Source organism: Branchiostoma floridae, unplaced genomic scaffold, assembly GCF_000003815.2.
Source record: "Branchiostoma floridae strain S238N-H82 unplaced genomic scaffold, Bfl_VNyyK Sc7u5tJ_372, whole genome shotgun sequence".
Classification (NCBI taxonomy): Eukaryota; Metazoa; Chordata; class Leptocardii; order Amphioxiformes; family Branchiostomatidae; genus Branchiostoma; species Branchiostoma floridae.
Genome location: NW_023365817.1, coordinates 2,589 through 24,911, shown reverse-complemented (window position 1 = coordinate 24,911; position 22,323 = coordinate 2,589). Strand labels below are relative to the sequence as shown.

General features: G+C 40.3%; 2 protein-coding genes across 2 annotated transcripts in view; one reads left to right on the top strand and one right to left on the bottom strand.

The window, feature by feature from the left end:
• LOC118408713 (cyclic nucleotide-gated cation channel beta-3-like) overlaps positions 1-8,296 on the bottom strand; it is a 29,127-nt gene extending 20,831 nt beyond the window's left edge. The window contains exons 1-5 of the mRNA XM_035809565.1: positions 8,046-8,296; positions 7,583-7,675; positions 2,326-2,535; positions 1,248-1,440; positions 583-813 (exon numbers count right to left, since the gene is read on the bottom strand). Coding sequence (XP_035665458.1) covers positions 583-813; positions 1,248-1,440; positions 2,326-2,535; positions 7,583-7,675; positions 8,046-8,058 — 740 coding nt within the window. The 5' untranslated portion in view covers positions 8,059-8,296. The remainder of the gene's footprint in view (positions 1-582; positions 814-1,247; positions 1,441-2,325; positions 2,536-7,582; positions 7,676-8,045) is intronic.
• Positions 8,297-20,458: 12,162 nt separating this feature from the next.
• LOC118408710 lies at positions 20,459-21,908 on the top strand (the record flags this gene model as incomplete). The annotated part of the gene is given in 2 exon segments (XM_035809562.1): positions 20,459-20,537; positions 20,540-21,908. Coding segments are annotated over 2 exon segments (1,448 nt in total), but the record flags the coding sequence as incomplete, so codon positions are not given.
• Between the last annotated feature and the right edge of the window lie 415 nt (positions 21,909-22,323).

Below are 22,323 nucleotides of genomic sequence, written 5' to 3'. Positions count from 1 at the left end.
TTCATTGGTTTCTTCAATGGTTTGTTTTATATTGTTCGCATGCACTTTCAGACTTTTTGTTTTACTTGCTTATGTAAACTGTTATTAGCTGAATAAAGCATGCAGTTGTGTACTCGAAGGTCAAGGTTGATTTGGGCCTCATGGTGGCCAACCATGGTACTGCTGTAATAAACTTTTGAACAATTAATATGATCTGGATTTTCAACCTGGGTTGTAATTGGCTGTTTGGCCTAAAGTCCTTTTGTAGGAAGGTCCTATATCATCACCAACATGGCTGCTATATGGCAACAGTTACGGTTACTAGTAATGGCTTCCTGTCTTGTAGGCAGGGTAGCAAAGATTGGGAGCGGACAAAAGCTAACAAGGCTGGACTCCAGGCTTAGACAGCACCTACCTTACGCCAGAAACTAGTTACTCAAGCATATGGATATGGTTTTGGAAATGGTCAGACTTTTCAGTAACACTGACGCCTGATGTTAGTTGAAACATCTGACCGTTTCCAAAACCATATCCAGTTGCTTGAGTAACTACTTTTTGGTGTATCTTATTACCTGGATGTCTAACCTATATCATAGTACCTACCTTACGCTCCAAACGCTGCCGTCGCTAATCGAGGACAGTCGGCTGGGCGGGAGGTCCAGGCGGTACCAAGGCTCGTCGCCGCCCGCCGTCTCCTCCAGACGCGGGGACGGCACGCGGCTCTCGTCCCCCCAGGACGGGCAGGAGCTGACCACGCTCATGGCGCCTTGGTGCCGCGCGCCTGACTGGACCAGCGGCGGAACATTCAGAAGGTGTCGGCTGGTAATGGTGGTACTGGAGAGTTTTGCAGATCAACAACGAATCATAATTTTGCATATATATCCAGCAGTAAGGATTGAATTAATCAGTACGTGTTTCACCTACATCCTCAAAATGACTAATCTGCACAGATAATTACACAGTTGCACGATTTCAAGACTTTTACCCAGATAAAACAGTACGACAACAGAAAGGAAAAAAATTATTGTATTTCTTAAGAGTTGAATCTGGTTAAGAAAAAACAAGAATTTCTAGAATTTTTTTCTTGCATAATAAGAAAAAAGAAGAAGATTTTGCTTAAATGTCTAGAAAACATTTAAAATTTGTAGTTTCTCGTTTTGCTTGAATTTTACTCTACATTATCTTCCCGCAATAATATTTTTCTTCATATAAGAATTGTCCATGGGGAAAGCAAAATAAGAAAAAATCATATATATAGTCCTCAGTACCTGGCGTGGGACTGTTGCTCTCCGCTTTGGATCTCTTCACTAGAGCTAGATCTAGAAACCTTTGATCTGCAAAAGTCATCTTCTTTGTCAAAGTCCTGGATGCTGAAGGCAGGGTTGCTGTAGAACTGGTCCTCCAGTGAGGTCACCCGCATGCTGGGAGGGGGGCTGAAGCTAGGGTGGCTGTGATCGTCGGCTGTAACATGGGAAAGATAATCAGTGAAATGTCAACCAATCAATCGACCAAATGACCAATCAATCAATCACTCACTCAATCAATCCTAAAAAGCAAGTCAGTACGTGTACCTAAACAAGTACCCAACTGCGATATATTATAATAGAAAACTCATCATTTTTGTATGTAAAGAGTTACATAATTTGTATATAAAACTCACCTCATCTCATCTCAATCCAAAAAAAAATGGTGCCCACTTGGTGATTAGCGATTTAGTTTGTTTAGGTATACAGGTACAGGTACACCAGAAATTGAGGTCAAGGGAAAGGGTTTAGGTACACAGCCCTATAGACTACATGTATGTAATAGAGCCATATAAAATTTGTTTTCCAAACTGTGTCGGGAAAAGGGATATGTCGAGATATGTAAGGCAATACCAATTTAATAGTTTGGTTCACGTATTCGCTTGCTCCTATTTTTTGGAAAAAAAAGATTACCACTGACAGCAAATTTTCACAATTAATGAACCCATTCACCAACTTTCTAGTGTAGCAAATTGGACTTTATATTATAAGCTCCTTAAAATGTGGGTATTACTATTGCAGTTATATTTTTCATTCATGAAGAATGGGACAACCATAAAAACTGATACTACTTTAAAATTTGTAATTTTCAATGAACAGGTGCTGTTACTGTACAGTAAGTGTTTTTGTACTTTTTTCAAGCTGAAAACTTTTTATTCTTTATGTTTTGGATTAGTATTTATCTTTACCCAAACCATTTTATAATTTTTATTTCATTTTTTTTCCCTGTCGCTCCATATTTTTTATGAAAAAATCCGTGAAGCAAGAAATTAAATTGGTGTGGCCTAAATTGTTTAAAGCTTCAAATAACGTAATGTCTTACCATCTTCATTGCTGCGGAAGCTGGCAATAGATGGAGCATTCATGCTGCTGGGTCCCGGAACACCGGGCAGCTGGAGGAACTGACCACTGCTGGACATGGTGGACACACTGTTGGTGTCGTTCCTCACGTCCCCTGAAGTAGCCATCCAGGTCTGTGAGCTCATGTCCGGCTCATCGTGCCACACGTCCATACTCTCATCCGGCGCTTCTCCTGTCAAGCATCACAGAAAAAGAATTAGTGATTTTTTTCCAAACAAGAAAGCTTCTGAAAAAAGCTGGCTGGTGCGTATTTTGGAAAAAGCCTGGATGTTAAATCATATGAAAAAAATTGGTCTGTCTTCCATTGAAAAAAATATTACATAGGATTTGTCTAACAACGTTAACAAGTGGGGTTTGAACCCACGATCCACGGCTGCAGAAGCAAATTGCTATCTGCATCCAGCACCTTAGACCGGTCGGCCACGCTGAGACAATTACGCAATCAGGCGTATAGAAGGGCTATTAGAAGGGTTTGATTAAATTGACCGATCCATGCATCCATCTATGTATCCATGCATCCAAACAAACGGTTGAACGAACCGCTAAAAAAATCTTGAGATTGTATGAAAAATAGTAAGATTTCTAAAAAAAATCTTGAAATGTTATGAAAAATCTGAAGCTAGTTTCACAAAATCTCAAGATTGTCTGGAAAAAGTCTCGAAATTTTTATAAACAATCTAGAACTCAATCTAGACGTGTGGCTCATCATGCCACACGTCCATACATAACTCTCATCTGGTGCTTCTCCTGTCCAATATCACAGAAACAGAATTAATGATTTTTAAAAACAAATCTCAAGAGTCTATAAAAAATCTGAACATTTCTAAAAAAAATCTTGAGATGTTATGAAAAATCTGAAGCTTGTTTCAGAAAATTCCAAGATTGTCTGGAAAAAGTCTTGAATTCTTATCAACAATCCAGAGAATGTTTCAGGTTTGTGAGCTCATGTTCAGCTCATCGTGCCACACGTCCATACTCTCATGTGGCGCTTCTCCTGTCCAATATCACAGATTCTTATAAAGAATAAATGATTTTTAAATAAAGATCTCAAGATGTTATGAAAAATCTGAAGCTAGTTTCTGAAAAATCTCAAGATTGGCTTAAAAAGTCTTGTGATTTTGATAAACAAACTATAAATTATTTTGAAAACTCTGAAACCAGTGGAGCTCAGCGAAGAGATACCCTTCCACTTGTCATGACAGGAAAAACAGATGCTTATAATGTGTAGAATTCACAGGTTCATTGTACCTGGGAAATTCCCTCAGGTCTTTTGACATATACAATGAACAGTGGATCACTGTTTAGTTCTTGTATGGTTACTGGGCAACACCTTTTAGTGGGACAATCCACCCAGGGCGCAGTACTGCTGTTTTATTGGCCGTTCCTCAGGTGTTGTAACACCCCTTCCTTGAACTTAACGGGATCAGTTTGAAGGGTGGTTGGATATGGTAGACTATTCCATTCGATAGTGGATCTTTATTGGTTTTATTGGGTTTATGTGATTATGGGTGATTATGTCGGGTGATTATGTCGAGATTGCCTTGGGTTCGGCTGCAGATAGGAATCAACCGGCAGGGCTAGAAGACTTTCAAAAGTTTGTCTAGATTTCTGGAGAATTGTAATTTGTAAGTCTGTTGGCTGCTCTTCTATTTTTGAGTGTATCCCAACCCAAGTCCGAGACTAATTTAGTGCCCCGTCCTAAAAACTGTACCCTTTCCCACCAGGTCAACAACAACAGCCATGACTTGAACTCCAAACCTCCCTACCATATTTGCCAAATCGTCCAGTGAGATTTTTCCTGGGGTGCAATTTTCCCATGCGTAGATCATAGATGTGGGTAGATATTGGTCACTAGCCTGTCACCATAAATTGTGCTTATACATCTGTTACAGCTCGCCAAACTCAACAGCACTAGAAGCATGTCTAGCACTAATAAACATCATGCTTCTTGTCAGCATAAATACATGACATCCTAACAAAGTAGAGTAGCAAGCAAGAAGAGTCCTATTGTAGTTGAAACATTACTCTCACCTCTCAAATAGAAGTACCCCCTGGAATAAAAGTACCCCCCGGACAAATCTTCAAAATCTAATTAAAGTACCCCCTGGAATAAAAGTACCCCCCGGAAAAATACCAAATTGACATGTAAACTGTGCCCATGCTACTTCAGTCCAAGAGAAGATGATAAGCAGGTAGGCTCTTTTTATTTATTTATGCCTCAGTACCATATCAGTTAATTGTATGAATAAAGAACAGAATAATTCCTATGTTATTGCACATATTTTCTTTATCTGAGTGTAACACCATCAACAAAGATTAAAATAAAAGTTAAAAAAAAGAATGAAAATGAAAATTGAAGAAATAAAAAAAGAAGTTTATTTTATAATCATTGTTACAAAATAACATTTTGAAGAAACATTCCAACTTAAAATACCTTATTCACCACTTGTGCTATTTTCAATGTTGCAGAAACCAAGGAGGTCATAGACACTGCCCCCTATCGAGAAATAAAATAACTGCAGAAAATATATAATTCTCTCGCGCATTACCGCGAGATTTGGCGTGAGTTGATGAATCCAACATGGCGGATGTTTTCGAGCCGATTGAACGCTGTGCTTTGTTTTGGAAGGATTTTTTCGTTGCTGGAACATTAAAACAAGTTGACTACGGGTGAAAAATAGTGGAAAAGTATTGGTAACTTTTTAATTTGTTTGGTTGGTGGTTAATTTCTGTGTTTTGATAGAGAATTCATGCCCGTAGCCAGGATTTCGGTTGGGGGGGTTCTTTTTAGTAAATGTGGGACCATCGAGCGCCGCAGGCGCAAGACTCACGCCGAAGGCGTAAGGTACCTAGGGGGGTCCGGGGGCATGCTCCCCCGGAAAAAATGAAATTATGACCCTCTGAAACGCCATTTCCTGCATTTTGGCCGTCAAAAATCGCTTGCGAAGTTTAATGGAATTTCTATTAAAGGACAAGGCTTTGAGGCCAACTCCCTCAACATATTTTCACCATGTCCGACACCAAAGGCGTGAGGCCTCGAAATGGAGGTCCGGGGAAATTTTGAAATCTGGACCCTCTGAAAAGCCATTTCCTGCACTTTCTGGGGCAAATTTTGGTGAAAGACTCACTACGATTGGCTGAAATGTCTATCAATGAAAAATGCAAATCAGTCATGCCTTTGAAAAAAAAATCTTGGACATGAAAAAGTGGACCTTCCATCCTGAAAAAGCGGACCTTTTGAGCGAGTGGGGGGGTTCTTCCAAACCCCCCGAACCCCCCCTGGCTACGGGCATGGAATTTACGGAAGTAAGTGACTGCGTGTGTAGCATGTGACCTCGATGTTTGGAGATGTTTTCGTCTTTGTTTTTTTCTTTTTGAAGGTTGAAGATGGTCTAAAACGAAGAGGATATATTTTTTACGAGTCCAGTACCGAATCACTTGTGTTCCGGTATTTTTGGACCTGAATCGAAACGTTTTTGCAAGTCCAGAACCGGTCCTGCGTACCGGTACGCATCCCTAGTTATGTTTGGGTCATAGCGCTAGCGGCCGGGAAATCCGCGCTGCCTTGTCCGAAAAATAGTGAATTTTAAGCAAAAATACCGCGGAAATATGGGCAGAAAATACCAAACTTTCACTATTTTTGGGATCCCTGGTTAGTAAAGAAAGCCTCAATTTGAAAAAAAAATAAACGTACCGTCTAAAATAAGGACGTACCGGGTGGATTTTGAGGCGGAAAAAAATAAACGAACCGGTACGTTTATTTGAGAGGTGAGAGTAACGCATGCTATAAAGTATTTTTTCCAACTGAAAAATAAAAGAATTTCATTGCTGCAAATGATATAAAAGTATAAAAATACAACATTAATAAGAATTTCAGGCCAGTGAAAAGTCGGCTTTGTGAAGTAGATCTTTTATGTACACGTACTTGATATGTACATTTGAATGTATAACTCTGACTAAGTTAACGGAATGCAAGCTGTGATGAAGCAAAACTGTAGGACCAATAACAGAAGAAGACCACAAATTCTGGAGTGCCCACGCATCTGCACGAATTTTATGAATAACACACAAATTGCTTTGCAAAAAACGTACAAATTCTATAAAGATGCAGAAATCACAATCTGACATGCACAAATCTTAAGCAAAATATCAGGTAGAAATGCTAACAAAAATATGCCTTCTCCCAACATAGTAGTCGGCCACCAGTTTGCATAAGGTTTGTGCATTTCACATAACATTCGTACGTTTCCGCATAGTGATTCATGCATTTCTTTTATAAAATCAGTGCAAATCAGAGGCGGCGGCACGAAATTTCGTCTGGGGGGGGTGAACTTTTACTGACAGAAATTTGCGGCACACGCTTACGTAGCGCCGAAGGCGCTACCGGTCGCGCCGGAGGCGCGACCACCCTAGGGGGGTCCGGGGGCATGCTCCCCCGGGGAAATTTGAAATCTAGACCCTCTAAAACGCAATTTCCTGCGTTTTGACGGGCAAATTTTCCTGCCAGACTAAGCTAAGTTTGATGGCAATTCTGTTAGAAAGACACCCAAAATATTTTCACGATTTCGAGTGCCGAAGGTGCGAGCTGTCGCAAGGTTGGTCTTGGGAAATTTCGAAATCTGCACCCTCTGAAACGACATTTTCTGTATTTTGAGGGACAAATTTTGCTTGCAGACTATGCTAAATCTTATGCCATTTTTGTCAAAGAAAAAGATATTTGAGGGCGATGACCTAAGCTACGACGCGCAAATTTTCACCATGTCGTTGTGAGCGCCGGAGGCGCTAGTAATCGCTAGGGAGGTCCGGAGAAAATTTTAAAATCTTGACCGTCTGAAACGTCATTTCCTGCATTTCAGTGGCACAATCTGCTTGTAAACTAAGCTAAGTACGATACTACAATTTCTATTGGTTTAAAAGATTTTTCAGAGCAACGCTCCCGCAACATTGTCCTGCGCCGAAGACGCAGCCGTCACAAGGGAGGTCTGGCAAAATTTTGAAATCGGGACTCTCTGAAACGCCATTTCTTGCATTTTCAGGGGTAAATTTTGCTGTTAGACTAGCTTGATTTTATGAAATTTCCATTATCATAAAAATATACAAGGTTTCAGCTTGATTTTTTTGGGGGGCGACGCCCCCCCAACATATTTTCCGGGGGGGCAGCCGCCCCCCCTGCCCCCCCGGTGCCGCCGCCACTGCAAATGCTTAGGCAGGAAATTTACCTGAAATAAACGACCCAGGCGAATTCAGCCACACTTCTACCTTGGGATGAGCACTCATTCGGTACTTGCCTTCTTCAAAAGATTTGGAAAAACCTGGAAAAAAAGAACATTAGGATAACAAAAACACATACCATAGATCTTGGTTTGCTTCAAGTCGGTGCTCACCGCATGACATAGCTTTCTCATCTTGCTTCTTTAACTCACAATCTGCACTGTCTGATCTTCACTACAACAATGCTTGCCTTTGAATGAGAAAATCTACAAAGACCTAATCTACCACAATCAAGTTCATTAATCAACATTGTAGCCTGTTTGTTCTCATGGTAACAAAACATGGTTCAAAGGCATCTCTGAAACGTTCACCTCTAAAAAAATTCATTGGCACCCTGTGGTGTTGTCTTGTTCGACGGACGTTTCCAAACCAGAACCCAAGGATTGGGACCACCAGAGAGCGATATCCTACCTGAGTCATCCATATGCCAGGACTATATAATACAGAGCTAAAATCGAACCCATGACCACCCGCAAGACTGACCATTATAGTCTTGGAATAGTAGGTTGAGTAGTTGATGATGGGGTGTTGAAGTGTTGTTTCCGTGGCTGCGAGATGCAGTCCCCAACTATGCATTATGGTTCCACCATTAACCACTAACTTTGGACGGAAGCTACTCATAAATAGATGGTAACGTATAATCTAACATGAAAACAGGTGGCGTTTTCTATAACTTAGTATAAGGCAGACATTGGATACTTTATTTTTAGAGAGATTGTAGGAAGTCGGCTTGTTTCAATAAAGATAATGTGACAACTTGGTTTCTATGCAAGAGGTATTTGGGGAATTGAACTTATATACTGTCTAGTACTTTTCCATTCTATGTAATGAGGTACATCACATCATGCATATGAATGGGCAGCATTACGAATTGGCCTCAATCCATCGAGTTTTCCCAAGGCACCTCATCATGTGTTTTATCCATAGCTTAGAGATTAACAAAGATGAACCTAAGCAAGAAAAACCTTCAGAACAACAGAACAACAAATATTTGCAGAGGTATCAGACTTTGGAGTTATTTGACAGTTAGGCCTAGAAAAACAGTTGTGTTTCCTGTTTCCCTAACCTACCCTAAAAACCTGCAGACTTTTTTTTGTGGTGAACAGTGGAGTCACATAGCTTCCAGTTGGCATTTTTATTCAGCTTACTTCTTATTGAAGTCAAAACACTGCTTGTCCTATCTAATGAAGGATAAATGTACCCATTATTATGCACAACATTCAAGTTTGACATTGAAAGACACTTAGTGTCCTCATGCATTTCAGTTTTCTTAGTCCAACTGTATTGTAATATGTCATGCTAGAGTTTTGGCCAGCCTAAAACAGTTACAAGAAAAAAAGATAATCCCTACCTAGCGACCCTAATTTTTGGGGGGCTGAAACAGAAAACACGACATTTTATTTCCTAAGGCCTACTCAGATAATTGGCTGACGCCCCCGCCGCACCTAAAGCCCTTAATGTATCTATTGCCATGGTAACCACTAACGAGTGCGTCACCACCACCTGATGCCGAAACGTCAGCTTAATCCTCTTTTCGGAGAAACGCCGGTACCCAGTCTCTACCGTGAATCGGGCTAGAGTTCTTCGGGGCAGAGAGGGCTCTCCGCCGCCCGGGTAATTTTGGGCACCCGGTAGTACTTCTGCACGGACCGGGACCGGGACTCGGACCGGGTGCCATAGATAATCTAGGCGGCATAGAGCTCTATTGTCCCCGTAGAGAGTCCAACCAATCCACGCTATACAGGATACCAAGTTACCTGCCGAGCTAAAAAAGGGGACAATATGGCACTGCGCTGGCTGTTGCGTTTTGTTTCAGGGTTACACACCACTGTGAATCACAGACATTTAAATTACATTGTACGTAAATATACGATGATGCAGGCATTTTTCCTAAAGGTACAGAGTTTCTGTGTATGCTTGGGATATAGCCTAACCGATATCTTGTTTATATTTTTGGTAGGGAAAGAATATCAGAGAAAACAGTTAAAATCCTACCGTCTGTACCGCTACGAACACCTGTTTGGCTGCCATGTTGGATGTAAGTGCATTCTGGGTTGGAAACCGGGCCATTTCAAAACCTCATTGGTTGCCATCATATACTAAGTAAACAACAAAGTTGATGCGGGTCGGCGAAAAAAAACACACGAGAAAAGCCATTTCGGATTAACCTTTCTTTATTATATGTGTTGTTCAATTCACCTTTCTAGTGGCACGAAGGTTTAACAGTCACTGTGGTACTTTATCGTCATGTTGACCAACCCTACAGAAGAAAAAATTCTTGTTTTTTCTGTCGACATCAGGCGAAAATTAATGCACGCGCTGATGTCATCCATAAAATTTACGTGCTGTGGCCTTAGGTCACATTTCAACTTCTGGTATCAGGCCATGGAAACGCCGGCATCCACGAAATCGAGGCTTGTTTCAGGCGCAAGGGATGATGGGTACAAACTTGTGGCGGCAAAATTGAAATTTCTACTTCCTGCAGTTTGTTCTATACTGACGCATCGTAATGTAGGGCCATTGTGTTGGGTGCTTTCCTGAGAACTATTGAGCCAAACAATATCGAAATATGATAAGCCAAGGCCACTTTCCAAATTCGTCCCAGAAAAATAATAGAGTAAATGGGAAAAACAGATTTCCTGTGAAATAATTCCACTGTGAAAATCATCTAATATTATGAATAACGTTAAATCATCATATATGAAAACATCAAAATTTTTGGCACAAACTTTTCTTAAGACTGTACATGAAAAGAAATTGAATGCAAATGAAGACAATAAATTTTAAGCACATGATAAAAATTTTGATGTAACATTAAGGCCAGAGGGTTATCAGAAAAATAGTGAAAATGGAAAAACAGGTGTGGCCTGCATACAGTTTATTATGATAAAAAGGTGACATGACATAGAGTATCTTCTTGTTTAAAGTATAAATTCTATGTTTAAAACTTTTATTCATATTATTTTCCCAATATTATATTTCATAGATATCTCTTTATAGAATACTGTAGATTCATTCATTTGTACTACTGATATTGAATAGGATGTAACACCTGTAGTTGCTAACAGACTTGCAAGATTCATCTTACCATTTGTTCATTAAACAATATCATTTAGTGTGCATCAGAAAATATGTTTTAATGTGTGTCAAAAGAAATATTTAAAAAATGGTAACATCGATAGACCTAACATTAGATGATGAAATGTAATATCAAACCAGTAGTTCCTATCATAGTGATACTGATCACAATGCATCAGATATTACACAAAGTTGTCTAAGATATAAAGATACCACAGGGTATATGCTGCACAATCCTTGTTTGCTAAGGCCCCTACAATTCCCTATGTATGGGGGAGAGGTATAGGAGCCTTGGTAATCTAACTAGGATAGCACACAGGCTAGGATATTCTTTCATGCCAAGGGAAAAGAAAACAACGGACACACAATAGATAAAGTACATTTGTTTCGGTCCTATACTAATGTCAATTCTACTATTTCAAGTTAATACAGATATACTATATATATTTTTCAAGTTACACTTTCAGGTAAGACATCATTGGTTCATAACATTGAGCATTACAATGCACAACAATACACTGCCTTTATCCAGCCTCCTTTCAATCAAAGACAGTAGGGTAAAGTTGGAAAAGAGGTATAACAAATCATAAAAATAAATTACAAACTAGAAAGGCCGACATTTGCTTGAGAGCAAATACAGCATATTTCAGCCATCTCCCTCCTCATGTAACAATAGACTGTTCCAAAATCACTCATGTGCAAAAATGGAACACTTCTGCTTAAAATGTCTTCTAACTACTAATCACACTTATGAGCAAAAATGAATCTTACAAAAACCCCTTCAAGAATGGACTCAAAAAAATAGACGACTCCAAAAACACTTCCGCTAAGAAATGGAATTTGGAATCATCAGCCGTCCAAAACCATATTTGAAAAAAATCCCCCCTCTGTGCAAGAATTGACTCTTCCTGCCTTATACCCCTATGTAAAGTGGAGCGATCCAAAAATATATCAGCTAAAATAGTCAGCAAAGTCCACAAAATGAATTTAAAAAAAATACCCCCTCCGTCGAAGAATGGAATCTCCCAGCTCACCCTGTTTGAAATTGCACAATAGACAAGTCCAGAAATACTCACAGTACATGGCCTTTTGTATAAGAAGCAACCCAGTCCAAAACTGAATTTAAAAAAAGTCCCCCGTGCATGAATGGGCTCTTCCAGATAACACAAGGCTTGCTGATTGGCTGCCGAATCCTCCTTATGTACAGTCTTCAGGTGGGGGTAAACTTCCATTTAACAAATGGAATTCGGAATCATCACCCATGTCCAAAACTGATTTTTTTTAAATCCCCCCTATGTGCAAAAATGGACTGTCCCAGTAGTAGTCTTATGTCAAGTGGATCAGTGCGAAAACACTTCCACTAAAAAAACATTGGCATTATCACCAAAGTCTAAAAGTAAATTTTAAAATACACCCCCTGTCCAACAATGGACTCTTCCAGCAAAATAAGCTCGCTCATTGGTTGGCCATTAATTGGAATTACCTTGTCCACCAACCACCTGGATGTCTATGGACTAGGTAGATAGGTAGATAATTGGATCTACCTGGCACACCTGTGGCCCTGACACACCAGAATGACCTAGAGGTCGTTGACCTCGGCACTCCAACCTTACCTATCCTAAACTCTCCCACAAAAACCTCCTTAAGGAGCCATTTTGAAGTGATTTATACCACATATTATACATGGATCCTTTGAATAAGTATCTAGGGCACCTCTGTGCCAAATTTCAGGTCATTTGGATGTAATACCATGGTACAGGGGGCCAAAATATACAGTTTTGGTCCAAAAGTTGCAATAAAACCTCAATAAAATCATTTAAGGAGCAGATATGAAAAAAATGAAAAAAACACATTTGGGTATTTGCCCACTCTACCCTTGTGCCAAATTTCAAGTCATTTGGTCCAGAAACGGCGGAGATGAATCGCTTTGAAAATTTGACAGGAGAAAGAAAGAAAGAAAGAAACATTACGAATACAATATATTTCACCATACCTATGGTATGGCTGAAATATAATAATCACCAATGCAAATAGTAAACAAACAACTTAAACACACAGTAGCTATAAAATGAGTAGTGATGTTTCAATTCAGTGAGTATTCCAGGTCTGTGAATCATAGCAGGGTTGGTGAGAGAATCTGATGTAAGGCGGGGTTGAACTCCAGAGTCCTGGTTCAAAGCAAACCAAGAATTTTCTGTCCTTCAACTAGAAAATAAAGAGAGAGAGGATTATGATTGTAAGTGCTTCTTTTCTTTCTGTTTACTCGAATAATGTAAAAAAATCTGATTGCATATCATCAAACTAATATGGATAATAACATTTCTGTGCATACCCTTCGAATGATTTGTATACATTTGTGGTTTTTGTTATGTTCATATTCAAAAATTTGCATCCTGAGTCATAGTTATTAGGAGCAATGAAGCTCTATTATGAGGTGAAACATGTTTACAAGATCCAAATAGCCATGGATTAGAAACATTTCTTTACCATTCTTGGGAAATGGGGGAGGGGGGTAAGGCATTATAAAGCATTGTACACATAGATATACTGCTGTAAGAACTGTAATCTCAGTATCATAGTTATCAAAGTTTGATGCAGATATAGGTAACATTATGAACATTTTAAGCTTATCCCAGTGCTTAGAGTTAAGACACTTTGAACAATACAACTGAAGAAAACAAAACTAAAGACAAGCAAGTCAATATTTCATTTCTGGATCAAAATTCAGCATCTCTGTACTTTTCAGGATATGTTGATGTAACATATACTATTATGCATTCTTGTTTTAATTCACTTAAATCACACAGCTTACTTTTTTTTGGAATTCATCCTACACACAGTGTACTTCACAAAGTGCAAACAATATGGCTGCTGGCCAAAATTCAGGAAGGTTTCACTGTCTTTAAAATACTAAAACAAATTAGTGTATCTCTCCAATATACAGGCATATGTTAGAGTAATATGTGAAGTTATGTTTTAAATAACTTTGAAACAAATCAATTGATTTCTTTGAATCTATCCCAGTCATTAAAGTTAGACTGCATATAGTGTAAACAATATGGCTGACCACAATTCAGGAAACTTTGACTGTCTATGATATCAAATCAAATGAGTGGATCTCTCCAATATGTAGGCATATGTTAGAGTGATATATGCAGTTATGTTTTCAATTACTTTGAAAAGAATCAATTGATTTCATTGCATTTATCCCAGTCCTTAAACTGCATACATTGTAAACAATATGGCTGACCAAAATTCAAGAAACTCTGACTGGCTATAATACTAAATCAAATGAGTGGATGTCTCCAATATCCAGGGGCATATTAAAGTGATATATACAGTCACGTTTTTAATTACTTTGAAAATAGTTAATTGATTTCTTTGAAGTTATCTCAGTCATTAAACTTCACTTAGTATAAACAATATGGCTGACCAAAAGTCTACAAACTTTGACTGTCAATATTTACAGATCAAATGAGTGGATCTCTCCAATATCCTGGAGTCTGGTAGAATGATATATGTAGTCATGTTTCAATATACTCCCTAAAATATCAATGCATTTTTTTAAATTTATCCCAGTCCTTGAAGCTCACACTGTGTAAACAATATTTCTAAGCAAAATTCATGCAACTTTGGCAGTCTGTATTTCAGGATCAAATACTCAGATCTCTCCAATATTCCAGAATATGTCAGAGTAGTTTATGTAGGCATGATCTAAAATATTTTGAAGAGGATTAATTGATTTCTTTGAATTTATCCCAGTCCTTGAAGTACACTTTGTGTAAACAATATTGCTGAGCAAATTTCATGCAACTTTGGCAGTCTGTATTTCATGATCAAATGAATGGATCTCTTCAATATTCTAGAATATGTTAGAATGATTTAAGTACTCATGATGTAAATTACTTTGAAAAAGATTAGATGATTTTTTTAAATTTCTCCCAGTCCATGAAGATGACACAGTGTAAACAATATTGCTGAGCAAAATTCAAGCAACTTTGGCAGTCTGTATTTCAAGATCAAATGAATGGATCTCTTCAAGATTCTAGAATATGTTAGAGTGATATGATTACTCATGATCTAAATTACTTTGAATAAGATAAATTGATTTTTTTGAATTTCTCCCAGTCCATGAAGATGACACAGTGTAAACAATATTGCTGAGCAAAATTCAAGCAACTTTGGCAGTCTGTATTTCAAGATCAAATGAATGGATCTCTTCAAGATTCTAGAATATGTTAGAGTGATATAAGTACTCATGATATAAATTACTTTGAATAAGATAAATTGATTTTTTTGAATTTCTCCCAGTCCTTGAAGTTGACACACTTTGTCTCCTTAATTGCAGAGGGTGGGAGGGGGGCAAATACATTGTGCATTGAATTTTTCGAGATCTGCCACATCGATTAATCTCAAATTTTTCGTGTGCTAGGGATCCATGTAGTGGTAATGACAAAACGAGTTTAAATGCGATTTGGAGGTAACGTACTTTCTCAAGTCGAGATTGATGTTGGCAGAGGCTCCAAACTTATGTCTCATAATGGTATATTCGGTAGAAATTGGGCAATCGGCTCCTCATAGAAGTATCAATGTCATGAAAGATAAAGGACACACGTATCCCCCGCCTATACGTACCTTGTGCGTAGTCATCCAGGGTCATCCCGGTGAGCAGTGGTCTGTTTTATTGCACCCACTTCGGGTTTCCACCAAGAGCCGCCATCTTGGATGGCGGCCATCTTGTAACAAGCCTAGTACTACCATAAAGCATTGCGATTCCCCACCAGTGTACTTCTCACTATGCTGGTATATAAGTCGTGTTGACGTAATCAATCGCAGATGTCTACAACATCATCTACTCGTGGCAGTATATATATGTGTGTGTGACAGTATTTTACACTCTAATAAAAGATAGTTCATCTAGAAATCGCCATTTAGATTTGTCGCTGTCTTGTCGCTATTTACATAAACAAACTATGAAATCCGGTCAAACAAATCATATATAACGTCCTTGCTTACCTGAGTATATTTTCTGCTATCTGACGAATTGCTGTTGTTGTCAGTAAGTAGTTCAGATTCGCCAAGACAAATAAACATAAATAATAGCAAGCTGGGCGTGCGATTTAAATCGGGGTGCTACATACGTCTATATGGAAAATATCAGAAACTAGAAAGGCCGACATTTGCTTAAGAGCAAATACAGCATATTTCAGCCATACCCCTTCCCACGCAACATTGGACTGTTCCAAATCACCCCTGCGCAAAAATGGAACATCCTCTTAACAGTACATTATCCCCCAAAGTGGACTGGTATTGTGAATTGATTCCAGGTAAAAACAGAGCTTGCTTCTATTTTTCAGAAAATGACAATAATCACACCTTCCATTCAGAAAATTTTCATCATGACTGAAAATTGTTGAATGACTTCATGTAATGTCATTAACAATTTTCAGTACGATAACTAGGTGTAAGTTTAAAAAAGTATTTATAAGCTCCTTGTGATGTGGGTACATCTATTATTGCAGTGAACTTTTTTTATTCAAGTAGGGCATACGATTTAATAATTATCAAGCAGGTGCAGGTACTGTAGGAGCGTTTGTTTTCTTCAAGCTGTAAAACTGTTAAACTGTTTTACTTTGTATGCAATCAGCCATCGAGCCTATTCTTATTTTAGTTTAACAACTTCCTGCCAGACCCGGAAGATACGATTGAACCTTGTTCGAGGATTTATTTTCGTCTGTCTGGTCAGTCTGTTCATACCCTCGAGGCTGGCACTGAGAGTGTTTTATTGGGCTGAAACTCTGGCAGTTTAAAGTTACTTACAATTTAAATGTTCAACTTCAAAGTTTATGTCAAACAACAACAGCACTAGGAAATGTGGCCACTATAGACAGGTGGTCACTATAGAGAAAATGCTGATCTATTGACTAGGAGCCATACGTTACACATGATCATTAATCATATAAACATTGCACAGGTAAGCCAATTGTTTAGATGTACAATTAAGTTCAAATAATTCTGAAGAGAAATATTGATGAGAAAATCATCATTCTCGCCACTGTCTAACTTATAATTACGTATCAAAACTAAACGCAGATTTTCTAACTAACGCACCTTTCCCCGACTTCATCAAAGGACCGCCGGCTATCAATCAAACACTGCTGTTGATTAGACTTAGAGTTTCAAACAGCCATGTGCTGTGTGCCAGTTGACAGCGAACTTCATGCTACGTGATGTTTTACATTGCTTGGACCTTCTTTCCTACAGCGGTGCTTCTACAAAATATTTAGACTGTAACACTGAGTCCCACATGTTTTATAGAATAGAATTTGACGCAGAACAGCGTTTTTTTCTGGGTATTTTTCTTGAAACATGTTCGTGGGAATATCAGCGAGGCGGCGACGTAGGGATATCAGACCGTCAACAAAAGTCTCACGGCGGCTAACGGCGCATCGAAGATACTAGCGCTATAAATAAGCGCTTCAACTAAGGATGGCAACCCGTACAATATTTTTGTATACTGTTGAGCTAAGTAAAGTTTGTTGTTTATGAGGTTTTAGTTGTCTTTGAAGCTTTGACCCGAAATATTTTGAAGTCAAACTGCTGAAGAGAAGTAAGTGACTGCTACGATTATCGTAGATATGGAAATGCAAGAGCTTCCGGGGGGGTTTTGCCCCCCTGGGTCCCCCCCCCCCCCCCCCCCACAGTGGCCCTGCCCCTGGACCCCGCCAGGGACATTCGGCGGCCCCCGGACCCCTGTCCGACGCTTTGAAAAAATCCTGGCGAGAAGTCTGTACGGCCTGAGTCTTCAAGTTAACGTATTGTGTGGTCCCGCTTATGAATATTAATTAGCCTTCGCTTTCCTCTTCGCTGATTGGCTGAACCATTAATTGAATTAACTCTTCCTGCCGGCTAGACGCAGGTGCAGATGTCGGCTCTGTGGGGTGAACGTCCGAAAGATCATGGCATGGAGAACGAAAGAAAACCAATTTCCCCTAAAAAAAGTTCTGTAATTAAGCCTTTTACAGTACTTTAAGCCAAAAATTTTACTTGGATCATTTTACCAACTATCTTATGCCTATCTATACCAAATGTTACTCATACCAGGGTACAGGGGTGCAAAATATACCGTTATAAGACCGTCAACAACAGTCGCACGGAGCTAACAGCGCAGCGAAAATACCATCGCTAGCGTTTCAACTTCGGATAACAAGTTATAAGTACTGTTGAACTCAGTAACATTAAAGTTTGTTTTTAGTTGCCTTTGACGGTTTGACCTGAAATAGTGTTACGCTAAACTCCTGAAGAGAAGTTAAGTGACTGCTGCGATTATCATAGATATGCCCCTAAGAACTGATACAATATAAAGCCTTCTGAATAGTCTAAAATGCGAGAGCCTTAGGCGGGCTTCGCTCCCCCTGGCGGGAACACTGCTATATACGGGATCATGAGGCCCCGCTTATGAATATTAATTAGCCTTTGGCCTCCTCTTCGCTGATTGGCTAGGTCTTTGATTCAATCAACTCTCCGGCTGACGCGCACAGGTGTGGCTCTGTGCGGGGTCACGGAAGGTCACGTCAGGAGGCCAAAAGAAAACAAATTTCCCCTCAGAAAAGTGCCAAAATTAATCATTTTAAAGTTGTTTATGTCAAAAATTTGACTTGAATCTTGTTACCAAGTATCTAATGCCTATCTATACCAAATTTCAGGTCATTTAATTGTAATACCAGGGTACAGGAGCCAAAAGTGTCCTTTTTTGGTCAAAAATTGGCCAAAAATCGCAAAAATAAGCATTTTGTTGCACTGTACACCAAAAGTGTTATTGAATTTATATGAAGGTATTATCAAGGCACATCTGTGTCAAATTTCAGCTCATTCGGTTGCAATACCAAGGTACAGGAGCCAAAAGTGTCCTTTTTTGGTCAAAAATTGGTCAAAAAATCGCAAAAATAAGCATTTTGTTGTACTGTACACCAAAAGTGTTATTGAATTTATATGGGGGCATTATCAAGGCACATCTCTGTCAAATTTCAGCTCATTTGGTTGTAATACCAGGGTACAGGGGCCCAAAGTGTCCTTTTTGGTCAAAAATTGGTCAAAAAATCGCAAAAATAAGCATTTTGTTGTACTGTACACCAAAAGTGTTATCGAATTTATATGGGGGCATTATCAAGGCACATCTCTGTCAAATTTCAGCTCATTTGGTTGTAATACCAGGGTACAGGGGCCAAAATATACAGTTTTGGTCTAAAATTGACCAAAAAAGTCTCAATAAAATCATTTTAGAGGCAGATATGAAAAAACTGAGAAAAAAGCATCAAGGTATTGGCCCATTCTACCCCTGTGCCAAATTTCAGGTCATTCGGTCCAGGAACGGCAGAGATGAATCACTTTGAAGATTTGACAGGAGAAAGAAGAAAGAAAGAAAGAAAGAAACATTACGAATACAATATATTTCACCATACTATGTATGGCTGAAATATAAAAAGCACGCGACTTTTTTTAACCAATCAATTTTGATTTGGCTTACTAATGACTAATCTAAAACGGGCTATCTAATTGGATAACAGAGAAAAATACCTTAAATGGTGACCAATGGTGTCGTTTCAGTATTCGACATAACAAAGATATTGAGCGTTCCAATTCGCTGATTGGCTGTCGTTTGATAATCAAATTATCAAACTGCACGTGCAGGAAGGCACATTGTCTATCACAGGTGCTTGTCAAGGAATTTAGGTTGCATTGATCGCGTCATGGATGTGAGTTCCTTGTTCGTGTTTCGCCATATTTCTCGTCGTTTAATTTGGGGATTCCGCGCGGGATATTCTACGAAAGATATATAACTGCTGGTCGCATAGAACTAAGAAGAAGAGAATGAGAACTACACATGAGAACAGACGACAAAAATGATAGGAGAAAGAAAGTAGAATTGCAACTACATTGTGCATAAGCCGACCAATTGGAAACAGCAGCGAGTGTGTAACACGTGTTTGGAAGCACAAAGAGAGATGAAAGAGAAGGAAAGCACATGTGACCAGGTCATCCCGGGCGGGCGGGAGGCCGATTTTAGAGCTCCATCACTTTCCACTCTTTTTAGTTCTTTTTAGTTTTGTTTCCACACTCCATCCACACATCTTTACATCTACAAACAGCCGTAACATCAGCCTGAACTTTCTGGACCCCGGACGCTCTTGGGCGGCGCATTTTTAGTTCTTTTTCTTAGATTTACATAGCGCCCCCCTCCCCCGTCTCCCGGAGCGTGCTCGACGCCACCTTTGCCGACCGGTGAGACCGTTCCACTTTTATATACATTCTATAGTACTGTTCTCTATATTGTATATCCCATATCTACGATGTAATTTGCCCCCCACCAGCGTGGCGTTCCTCCTGTTGAGTAGGAGAGAACCCCTGCAGGTCAAGCATTATGACATGTTTCGTTACATTCTCAACCATCTTGGGCAGCATTCTACTAACAGCCCACTGCTTAGTGTTAATTGTAAACTCTCACCATGATCCCTCTCCCTTCACTCCCAGGCATGAAGGCATACCACACACCCTTAAACCATCCTTTAACAGTCCATTCCCGTTAACTCCCCTGCTGGACAACACATGTGCCAATCACCCCCTGAAGTTAACATTAGTCTCTATCTTTATTAACTCTAATGGTAAACTAGCACCCCACTGCAGACCTAAATTCACTCTGTTCAGCCTCACCCTGATAATCCTTCTGGCTGGAGATGTGGAGTTAAATCCGGGACCTAGGGCACCGAAGTACCCCTGCGGCGTATGCCATCGAGCCGTCAGGTGGGAAAAGGTGGACGGCCGGCATGCCATCTGTTGCGACTCATGTGATGTCTGGTACCATACTGACTGCATGGGTATGTCAACACCGGTCTATAATACCATCAACAACCCTAACGTGTCCTGGATTTGCTGCTCCTGCGGCCTACCTAACTTCAGCTCCAGCCTCTTCAACACTACAGTATTCGAAACTTCTAATTGTTTCTCTTCTTTTAACACCAGCACCTGTTCTAGTCCAGCAAGATCTATCGGCTCACCTATCGCTACGTCTTCGCCTATCGGATATGGTATTACTCCACCGCCTCGCGACCGCACACATACCAAACCAGTCAGGACCTGTGTGATCAACTTTCAATCTATCCGCAATAAGGTACCTGAACTGCATGCATTTTGCGAAGCTGTGCAACCAGACATTGTTGTTGGCACTGAGACGTGGCTGGACTCGTCAGTGGGCAGCAGCGAAATCTTTCCGGACACGTACAATGTGTTCAGGAGAGACAGAGCTGGCCGGGGAGGGGGTGTGCTTGTTGCTGTAAAGAACAACATCATAGCAACCCACCACCCAGACCCGGACTGTCCCTGCGAGTTGACCTGGGTCCGGGTCCATCTGGCTAACAGTAAGTCCATCTACATAGGGGCCTACTATCGCCCCCCCCCCCCCCCCTCAGCTGGTCATGATGATTTTGTAGCACTAGAAAGATCAGTGCTGCAAAAGCGGGCTAATAACAACAATGCCCACATCTGGCTAGCAGGTGACTTCAACCTGCCTGATGCGACCTGGAACCCTGAAGCTAATACCACCGCTTCCAATCCATCCACTCTCACTAGCAATTACATCAGCCTTGCCAATGACTGTGGTCTGGAACAAATGGTCTGTGAACCAACTCGTACTGTGGGGCAAACTTCGAACACCCTGGATCTGTTTCTCACCACAAACTCCACCTTAGTGGAGAGAGTCAAAATCTTACCAGGTCTCAGCGATCATGACATCCCGCTGATTGATGTTCAAGTAAAGCCCCAAACATCAAACTCAAAAGATCGGCTCATATACCTGTGGAGGAAGGCTAACATCGATGCACTCCAGCAGGATATGGCAACATACAGTCGAGAGTTTGCAGACCAGGCTCAGCACAACACTGCCTCAGAAAACTGGGAGCTGTTTAAGGCAGCCGTTAGTGGTGCTGCCAATAAGCATGTCCCCAGGAAAAAAGTGAGGCCACAATCCAACAAACCTTGGATAACTCCCCAGATTCGCAAAGCTATGCGTAAGCGGTCTGAACTTTTTTCCAAGGCTAGGAGATCCAACTCCAATGAAGCCTGGGCAAAGTTCAAGAGGTGTAGGAAGGGCGTTAAGCAGAGAGTTAGGAAGGCCCATAGGGATTATGTCTCCAATTACCTGGAGTCTAACATCGAGGATAATCCCAAGGCCTTTTGGAGCTATGTCAAATCCATCAGACAAGACTCTACTGGTGCGTCCGCCCTAAGACATCAGGGGGTGCTAACATCTGACCCCAAAGAAAAGGCTGATGCACTGGGGGCCCAGTTTGAGTCAGTGTTTACCAGGGAGGATAAGACCACCGTTCCTACCCTTGGCGAACCCAAAGCTCCAACTATCCCCTCCCTTAACATCACAGTGGAGGGGGTAGCCAAACAGCTCTCCTGTCTTAACCCCAGCAAGGCCACAGGACCAGACGGATTACCACCTCGCCTCCTGAAGACCGTAGCCGAACAAATTGCGCCAATACTACAGGTCATATTCTCCCAGTCAATATCCACGGGAGATGTTCCTGAAGATTGGAGAACAGCTAACATC